We start from the raw sequence: 10,115 nt of genomic DNA, 5'->3' as shown, positions 1-10,115 counted from the left end.
GCGCCGCCCCATTCTGTTTCGACTACTCTGTCACACAGAAGACTGAAGATGAGGTGCTTGAGGTTCGATTCAACCCCAAGACCCTCTAGAGCAGTTATGACTGCCTCCGGTAAGACATTGTTGAAAGCTCCCTCGATATCAAGGAAGGTCCCAACAGCGAAATCTTTAGCCTCGATGGCTTCCTCCAGCCACGACACAATAGTGTGCAGGGCAGTGTCCACCGACCTGCCTTTACGGTACGCATGTTGCGCTCCTGATAGGTAGTCTCTCGGAATGCGACTCCTCAAATACCAGTCCATCAGTCTCTCCAAAGTTTTAAGTAAAAAAGAGGAGAGGCTGATGGGTCTAAAATCCTTGGCCGTGACATGAGAGCCCCTGCCAGCCTTCGGGATGAACGCAACTTTGACTCGTCTCCAGGCCCCCGGGATGTACCCTAATCTGATGCAGTTCGCATAGATCGGTAGCAACCAACTGCATGATACCTTAACAGCCTGCTGCAGCTGCGCTGGTATTATGCCGTCCGGTCCCGGGGACTTGAACGGTTTGAACGAATTAATCGCCCATGTCAAGTGTCGCTCATCCAGAAGGCCGGAAAAGGCCGTGCAGTCATCATGCAACTCTCCGAGAGATGCCGCCATAGAGGACGTGCTGTCAGGGAAGTGAGCATCAAGGAGCAACTGAAGTGTATCTTCACTGCTTAGGGCCCACTTCCCGTTTACATCCTTGAGATAACCCAGAGGCACTGGGTTTTTAGCGAGAATACGCCTGAATCTAGAGGACTCGTGGCAGCCCTCCACTTTTTCGCAGAAGGTCTTCCACGAGATCCTCTTAGCCTTCCTTAACTCGGACTTGTAAATCGAAAGTCCTGTTTTATACAACGCCCAGTCGTCAGATAATCCGCTCCTGCGGGCCCTGTTAAATAGGCGTCTACAAGACGCCCTAATTTCCGAGAGCTCCATAGTCCACCATTGAGGTTTCCCTCTGCCCTTCGGTGTTTTCAGTGGACAGGAGCTCTCTAGTGCAGAAATGCACGCTGAGCTGAAGACTTCGACCCACCCGTCCACCACATCGGAGGTGCCCAAAAAGTTCACCCCCGGTGCGCGTGGAAGAGTTTGCCGAAGCCTCCTTCGGTAGCCTTCCCAGTCCGTGTTCCTCGGATTTCTGAATGATTTCCTAGGCGGACCCTCTCCGACTAAGCTAAAACCGATATACCTGTGATCAGAAAAGGAGTGATCATCGAGGACCCTCCAATTTGAGATCAGCGGGGCAATCACATGAGAAACTAGGGTGAGGTCGAGAACCTCCTCCCTGGATGCGGTCACAAAAGTTGGGGAATTTCCCCTATTACAAATGCGAAGATTTTCGCTTACAATAAAATCAAAAAGCGACTCACCTCTATTATTTGTGTCCGAGCTGCCCCAAATGGAGTGTCGCGAGTTGGCGTCCGAGCCGATGATGACGTCGGCACCATTCCGGGACGCTTCAGCCAAGGTCTTCCTTAGCAATACGGGAGGTGGCTCCACCGCATCATCATGCGGCATATACGCGGAGATAATCCAGACATTTCCGGTCCCGCACTCCAGTTTTGCTGTTACTATGTCAGCATTGCTAAAATTAGGTAAAAGAAGTACCGTTAATTCATTTCTGACCAACATACAGGCTCTGTTTCTACCTGCATCGTTGGTCGCCAGCAGCTTATGGCTCCTCGTCCTCAAGCCAGAGATCCCGCTACCAGTCAGCCACGGTTCCTGGATCAGGACGACATCTGCCTCGTCTTGCTCCAGACGAAGCAGTAAATTGGCGGAGGCCGCCTTTGAGTGTTGGAGATTAATCTGGAGGAATTTCATCCTTCAGACTCTCCTCTAGCAGCGCCAGTTCAGCGCTCATGTCGTGATCGACCCTCACCTCCTCAAACAGTTTTTCGAGACTGAAAACGGAATCGCCAATCGACGAACCGCCTTCAGAACTCGCCACGTCCGAGAGGTTTGGGTCGTTTTCGATGGTCGCTTGACCATCGCTAACGCCGTCTGCATTCTCCCCTGCATCTGCAGCTTGGGTGCCATCAGCCCTGGTATCCGTTGGGAGTACCTTTAGCACAACCATTTCGAAACCATAGCTAATGGCTCCCTTGGTTTTACTGAGAGGACCGATGGACTCTCGTTAGCAGCAACGCTTGACGAGTTCATCAGTTCTCTCCAGCCTTATAACCCTCCAGTATGCGTGGGGAGAGAGGGGTTGCAGTACTTGATTTCCTCAATCTCATTTGCAGTGGAAGGTTCAGCCGGCAGCCAGACGCGAGCCCTAGGGCGAAGAGGAAGGTCCGCTTTGTCCACGGCCTCCAGTCTGGCTCCCTTCCAAACCTCCCCCACCTGAGATACTGCCTCCTTATATAAGATGGCCGGTCTTTCATCGGCGAACCTTGTCAGCTTATGCAACCCATGATGCCAACCGGCACTTACGCAATTTGGAGGTAGTCCCGGGTTTCCCTTAACCAACCTGAGGAAGACTGACGAAATAGCTGCCGCTACTCTCTTCCACTCTTCGTGAGAGATGGCGCCGTTCCCCCTGCTGCGGTCTAGCACACCAAGCACTCTTGCGCTAGCGCCTTTAGCGATTTTACTAAAAGTTGGCGTAGCCCCCGTTTGCGGTTTTTTACCAAAGGAGGTTTCTACCTCATGCGACCTTTGCCGCTTAACCGCTGGTTCGGGTCCCTTCGTTTCGAGTCGAGCCCTATCGGTCTCGTTCTCACTCAGGACCTTCTTAGCCCATTCGAGCGTGTTGGCATGCTGCTCAGATACCTGACCAGCATGGTTGCCCCCGTAGCGCTCTACGATTTTTGCTGCCTGTCGACGGTCCGACTTTCTTTCACGTTTTTCTCGAAACTGTCTTTTTCAAAACAATACCCGCGATTTCCCACCGACTTACCTGTAATTTTTAGAGAGACTTCTTTATAGAATTGTCTAATTGTAAAAATTTCAAACAGTCCAAAAAAATTGTGCACAAATTGTTTGTTTTGAGGCAGTCGCCATTTCGTGAAAAAAGTCACCTGCTAATTTATCGCTGCTAATTTTTGATATTTTTAACTTTTTTAGTCTTTGAAATTTATCTTAGTCTTTAACATGAAATTCATGCCTCTAAACTGGAATATCCCCTTATAAAGGCTGAGCCATTTCGAAGTCCGCTACTTTTTTAAAGAAAAAGCGCATTTGTTTTTTGAAGATTATCTCCTTCGAGCATTTCGACTCGTATCTGGCGAATGAAACGCGTGATGTTTTCCGCATGACCTGAATTGAAGCGGAGTTACCGCGTAGACTTCAGACTTTACATATTCCTAGAGGAAAAAATCTAACGGTGTGATATCACACGATCTTGGTGACCAGCGAAGTGTGAGATCACGAGCTTCAATTTCAGGCATCAAATAGTCAGCTATCATGGCGTAAAAACGGAGCTATTGACGATTACCCTCTCTCCGCTATCATTTTTGAAGAAATATAGACCAATGATTCCATCGGCCCACAAATTACACTAAACCGTTTTTTTCCTGTATGAAATGGCTGCTCTTGAATCTCTTTATGTCACACTTTGTCCCAAATACAGCAAGTTTGTTTATTTACATACCTCATCCCGATTAAAAAAGAACGTCCGTTCGCGATTGTGGTTTTTGAACAATGTAATTCTTCTTACACCGATTTAATGGTTAAAGGGTAGTTTCCAGTTCTCAAGAAATGTAAAAACTTCATATAAAAAACGCTTAAGAAATGGTCAAAAAAATTTACCGTATGCAGCTCTAAAGAAATCTAGTACTAAATTTTAATACATTTTTTGAATAAAATGCGAATATGGCAACGCTGGTTTTGCGAAGAAACATGAAATCAACAATTGTTTCTTGAAGGAAATTCAAAGTAATCGTTAAATTCATCCTAAATTAGTTAAAATCATTATTATGAAATATAGTTCATTTTGAAATGGTGTATAACACTTACCAATCAACAACCACTTTCCTTAAATCGCAATGAAAATATTTATGTATATACTTACATAAGTATATTTTCTTTGTTTCTTTTGCTCATTCTCTTGCTCTTCTAATGTACATCATTCACAATGCGTAACCTGCTGTCAAAATTACTTGACTACAGCTCAAGAATTAAGGATTTTTTTTTCTTGAGCATTTACTTGAGAGCTGGAAACGGACCTTTAGCCTAAAACTTAACCTAAGGGCTTAAACTAGTGGTAAGTACGCATAGAATAAAGGAGTAAGTACTATATGTACTTATAATTCAACAATCTCGTAAATTCATGGTAATCGAGTATTGTAATAATTTGTAAAGATGTTGTTTTTGGTAATAACTATAACAATGGTAAGTATTTTACATAGAATAAAACATATTAGTGGTATTCGTTTAAACGTGTGAAAGCCTCGTAAGAATCGTAAACGGTATAAGCTTACCATTGACTTGTCTAAATTTCGTTGTATAAACAATGTGCGTAAATTTACGAGATTATGAATGCAACCAAATAGTCAGCTGATTTATTTTAATGTGGAAAAATATGGAAGAGGTTAGAATGAAGCGTGAAATTAAAATTTGAATAAATTTCTACTCCTAACTGGTGCGTGGAAGAAGTTATACTTCTCGATTAGCGAGAGGGAAAGGATAAAAATATGGTGGAGTGATCAACACTTTCTTAAATTCACATTTTATAAATTTATTATGCACATTTTATAAAGCAAAGTCCAAATCAATTATCATTCTAAAATACGATATGAAATTTCTTAAATCTATTTTATCTATATTTCTCACGAATACCATTTTCTCCTGGCGCAAGTCGCAAATATTTACCTTCATCCCATAATAGCGTTTGGTGTTCGATTAATCGAACAGCAAAGTTGTCTATTTTGAATAATTGTTTTAGCTGTGAAGGTAAATGATATCAGGACGATAGTGAGTATCATATATTACTTTGACATTTTGGCTATTTGAAAATTATATTTACCAACCCCCGACTCCCCCTTAATTTGATTGGGGGAGGGGTTGAAAAATGCCTTGCCGGTAAACCTTTTTTGTAAATTATATTAAAAATATGTAAATAAATAAAACTAAAAAAATAAACATGAGGTCTTATAGGCAAAGAACCAAATATTATTTTACAATAAAAAAATCAACACCTGACAAAACATGGATGGCACAGGTATTACTCAAAATAGATGTTCGATTAATCGAACAGTGGCGGTCATCACATACAACATATCGTAATATAACAACACATCGTAATATAAATGAATAGACAAGATTATTTCAGTAAAAACAAATGTTTATTGAATATTGGCTATTTTTGATTATTTAGATAGTATTTCACGGAAATCTTTCAAACACTTCGAGTGCATATGCTTGGCACATTTTTCACACATCCAAACTGTTGGTTTTCCACAGCCTTTCAATTGACATCGACGACATTTCCCTTGAGGTTGACGGACGATGAGGTGTTCACCAACCACATTTGGTAAGTTGCGTGGTCTTTGGAACTCCATATCTTCATCCACCTCCAATGCTTCTTTTTCATCGGTTAACAAAAGAGACTCAGTGACAGACGACTTGAATTGGTTTTGGCTCATTGGCTTCTCATTCTTATATTTCGCGACCAAACAATGCAATTTCCATGCATTCACAGTGGAAGAATTTAGGGTGTTTATCCAAAGTGGCCAGTACCATTTCTTTCCACGGATGTTTACTCGATAATTTTGAATGGCATTGTCGTGGAGATCAACACCACCCATTCCTTTGTTATAATTGTGAAGCACAGCAGGTTGGTCAACGTTGACAAATTTCCCATTTTCTCCCAGGCTCTTAGAAGCTTTAGTTGCCTTTTGCCAACGCCGAACAGGGTAGAGTGGCAGAATCTGATCATGGTTTGTAGCAACGGTGACCTCCTTATTAGCTTGCCAGCGACAAAGGATTTTCTGGTTCTTAGAATCGTACATATAATCACATGCGCCGCGAGGCAGATTTTACCGGTCTTCATATTTATAGCACCCCCAGCTACACGATTGCAGCGAGCAGTTCCAGTGGCGCAGAGCCCCTTTGCTGATAACAGGCACAGAAGATGATAGGAAGTGAAGAAGTTGTCGAAAAATACCACGTGACGCATAGCTGCTTCGCCGTTGCTGAGTAAACGGAGAACGACATCAGCTCCAAGACCAAGCTCTCTGTTGTATTCATCGGATTGTCCACAGTATGGTATAAAACTAAACAAATAGCCCGTTGACGAACAAAGGCACCAAAGTTTAAATCCTAAACGAATCGGCTTTCCCAGAATAAACATTTTGCAACTGTGACGGCCGAAATAAGGTACCATCTGCTCGTCTATAGACAAAAACTTTGACCAAATGCCAAACTGTTTGAACTTTCTGTTTCTGATGTCAAAGAATCGACGAAGCTGAAATCATTAAAATATAAATAAGGAAACTTAAATAACGATAGTGTAATAATTTATACATAGTACCTTGGCCATCATATCATTAACATCTAATTCATCATTATTCGCAAAATTGATGTATCTCTTCACATGCATGAACGTAGTTCTGGACATTGCCTGTTGTACTATTGCAATTCCCATTGACAGCTGCGAAGACCAATAATCCTCAATTGAAGGCAAAGTGTGGTAGCCCGATATCAGTAAAATCCCCAAAAATCTTTTCAATATAACCACGTCCAAATGAAAACCAGCTTAGTTCTGGGCCGCAAATCGGTTAGTCTCAGTTATGATATAATCCAACACCTCCCCATCATAAAACTTTGAGAATAATTGTATTGGTGACAGATCCTTTAGTAACTCTCGCACATCTTTCTGCATACCGGTCAACGGAGCTGCCTGAGGCGATATATCGTAATGAAACTCCTCCTTTCCTTTGTTCCTGGACCATTTTGGAGTTCCAAATGAACTCACTGGCTTGTAGCTGACTCTCGGTTTCTTTTGAGGTGGACCAGTCGACTCAGCATCCGATTTGGAAGTTGATGGCAAAGCCTCCGGTTGAGTTTCGACAACCTCTTCATAAGCAATATCCATATGAATGTTTCGCTCTCTCTCAATTTCTAAATAGCCGGCAATCTCAGTCAAAGCAGTTTGATCTTCATGAATTGCGATTGTATTCGTCGATTAATTCTTCATCGGATAGTTCATGTACATTGGGTGGGAGTACGTTGACACACTGAACCGGATTTTCGTCATCGCTCCAATTCTCTAAAATATCTTCAATCTCCCTCATTGTTGTTTTCTTTGAACGTGCCATTTTGCAATTCTGGAATCGAGGAACAATACAAAGACTCGGAATTACACATCAAACGAAAATATATTATAATAGATTCTCACCATTTATTTTTCGAAAAACTATTAAAATGTAAGAATATGATAAGCAGGCACAAATCAAGTCTTTTCTTTTGAAACACACAAAAGAAATGTCAAAGCGCTATCATTTGGCGGGAAAAATTGACATTTCGCATTTGTATGGGATTTTATAAAATGTGTTCACCGCCAGTGTTCGATTAATCGAACAATTTAATTTTTGACATATCGGGAAAACGGAAAGAGGTAGAAATTTTTTGATGAGATTTGGAATCAGGGGGCCGTAATTAATCTAAAAATGTACCTTAAATAAAAAAAAATTTTTGCAAAATTTTTGCAGCGGTTGGAAATGGGTTTTATTCCGTGTGCACGTTGATACTATGATCATCTCCAATATTGTGTGATAGTTTTTTTTACCATCGTATTCACGTCAACCGGCACATTTATAACGTTTCGTTATAAAATCAAACGGTGGCAAATCATCAGGTATTGGTGGATATTTGAAGCCATTGTAAACTGCGTAAGTTGGTATTTTTTGCCGCAGTGATTGCAGACACGCTGGACATGGTTTAATATTTTCGCTTGGAACATCCGGTAGAATTCTGTAAAGGACTTCCCGATCAATATTCTCAGGAAGTGCGGTTAAATCTTGCTTGAACCACAGGCGATCACATATCGAGGAAGCAAATCCAAAACTATTATTCGTAAATTTTGCCATTACAAACTCATGTGCTTTTTTATGTTGTTTAAAGTGAGCATAATCGCTGAGCTTTTTTCCGTGCTCTATACTCTCGCTGATATTCTTCTGTTGATTTCCTTCGTGGTATATCCCTGAAATGTATATTACTACTTGTAGAGGGTCCTGCAAACGTTGATGGATCAACACACGTAGAAGGTCTACCAATCATTCATGGATCAACATTGATCGGAGGTCCAGCCGTCATTAATCCATCAACGCCGCGTTGAAGGCCCAGCAGTTATCGGTGAATTGACGATCGTTGATTCATCAGTGGTTATAGATGCTCCCGCAGAGATTGATGGAACAGCAGGCGTTGAATCTTTTTTACGCGCTCGGTACTCTCTCTGATATTCCGCAGCTATTTTCCTCTTCCTCGATTGACTGCCAGCTATCATTTCCAATTTCTCCTTTTCCCGCTCTGCTTTCTTTCGTGCTCGGTATTCACGATAATATTGTGCTGTTTTCTCTCCTCTTGAAACACGGGCTGCACTGTCTTTTTCCGCTGTAAAATCAATTTAAAATCAAACCATTAAAATTTTTGCCAATCCAATTGATATTAGTTTCAAGAGCACAAGTTTAATGCACAAGATGCATCTATTACGGATAATTGAAATATTCAAGAGAAACTTACCATCACATAACCTGGAATCCGCTGTGTAATAGCAGAACCAGTGAAAAACGCTACTGCCTTCCTTCCTTTTCCTTCCTCATCGGCAAAATGTGTGAACAGTGAAAAACGTGGTAAAAACGCAGAAATCAGCCATCTTTGTTTGTTTTCATTTGAACAATGTTGCCATTGCCAAATACGCATATATAGTTTTGATCACATCTTTGTTTTCAATCACAATTTTTTACAATTTAAAATATCAAAACTGAAAATAAACTATTAAAAATAGTTTACATATTTATAAGTAATAGCATTAGACTCTGATTTTGAGATATTTTATGAAAATTTCAAACATATTGAATCATATTGAACAGATTGAATTATAAAAGTTGATAATTGCTAAAGTATATCGATATTGGCAACCCTGCGTTGTGAGAGAGCAATCTGCTGCCACGTTTCTAAAGCAAAGATCCAAATGCCGTGAATTCTCACGTCATCCCACCTCAAAGAGAGAAGAGAGTAGTGTTTTTCACTGTTCAGTTACATTGCGCGCCCATAAGATATGTAGGTCGTGCCAGCTGACTCGGGCCACGATTTTACTATTTTCACTGGTTGTGCTATTATGCGTATTATCACTGTCACTCATTTTATTGTTTGTTTGAATCACTATTCATTGTGTACTAAAACTACAAATAGTACGTCAATATTATATAGAACACGAATTAATTAGTAAATAAGCACTGTCTACAGTGCTGTGAAGTCTTAAATTTTCAACGGCTAACGCAGAGTATTTCAACCAAAAGTCACACAAAATAGTTGAGAATTCGCAGAACTGAAACAGAAGCGAAAGAAAAACAAGAAAAAACGTTAACTTCGGCTACACCGAAGCTAATATACCCTTCACAGGTGCATTTCTTTTAGTAACTTGTGTTAGTAACTATGTGTTCAGTTTTTTCGGAGATTACATTGTTGCCTTAGAAAATAAACTATACCAAGCTTGGTGAAGATACATTGTCAAATGTGAAAATTTCCCATACAAGAACTTGATTCCGATCGTTCAGTTTGTATGGTAGCTATATGCTATAGTTAACCGATCTGAACAATTTCTTCGGAGATTACATTGTTGCCTTAGAAAATAATCTATACCAAATTTGGTGAAGATACATTGCCAAATGTGAAAGTTTTCCATACAAGAACTTGATTCCGATTGTTCAGTTTATATGGCAGCTATATGTTATAGTGGTCCGATATCGGCCGTTCCGACAAATGAGCAGCTTCTTGAAGAGAAAATGACGTTTGCAAAATTTCAAAAGGATATCTTAAAAACTGAGGGACTAGTTCGTATATATACAGGCGGACGGACGGACGGAGACAGACAGACGGACATGGTTAAATCGACTCAGCTCAACATACTGATCATATATATATATA

At 40.9% G+C, this 10,115-nt stretch overlaps 1 protein-coding gene and 1 pseudogene across 1 annotated transcript; both read right to left on the bottom strand.

The window, feature by feature from the left end:
* Nucleotides 1-1,393: 1,393 nt before the first annotated feature.
* On the bottom strand, nucleotides 1,394-2,103 carry LOC126766944 (uncharacterized; annotated as a pseudogene).
* Nucleotides 2,104-5,143: 3,040 nt separating this feature from the next.
* LOC126766943 (piggyBac transposable element-derived protein 3-like) lies at nucleotides 5,144-6,612 on the bottom strand. The gene is made up of 2 exons (XM_050484597.1): nucleotides 6,499-6,612; nucleotides 5,144-6,432 (listed from the first exon to the last, which is right to left on the bottom strand). The coding sequence occupies exons 1-2, from the start codon at nucleotides 6,610-6,612 to the stop codon at nucleotides 5,725-5,727; spliced, it is 822 nt and encodes a 273-aa protein (XP_050340554.1). The 3' UTR covers nucleotides 5,144-5,724.
* Nucleotides 6,613-10,115: the final 3,503 nt, after the last annotated feature.

The sequence above is a fragment of the Bactrocera neohumeralis genome, unplaced genomic scaffold (assembly GCF_024586455.1).
Source record: "Bactrocera neohumeralis isolate Rockhampton unplaced genomic scaffold, APGP_CSIRO_Bneo_wtdbg2-racon-allhic-juicebox.fasta_v2 ctg3184, whole genome shotgun sequence".
NCBI classification, from domain to species: Eukaryota; Metazoa; Arthropoda; class Insecta; order Diptera; family Tephritidae; genus Bactrocera; species Bactrocera neohumeralis.
Note: the sequence above shows the minus strand (reverse complement) of the source record. Positions and strands in the feature narration are given on the sequence as shown.

Coding starts and splice junctions, on each gene's coding strand:
- LOC126766943 (XM_050484597.1), bottom strand. CDS start 6,612: ATGGGAATTGCAATAGTACAACAGGCAATGTCCAGAACTACGTTCATG. Junction 6,433..6,498: donor TTAATGATATGATGGCCAAG/GTACTATGTATA, acceptor TAATGATTTCAG/CTTCGTCGATTCTTTGACAT.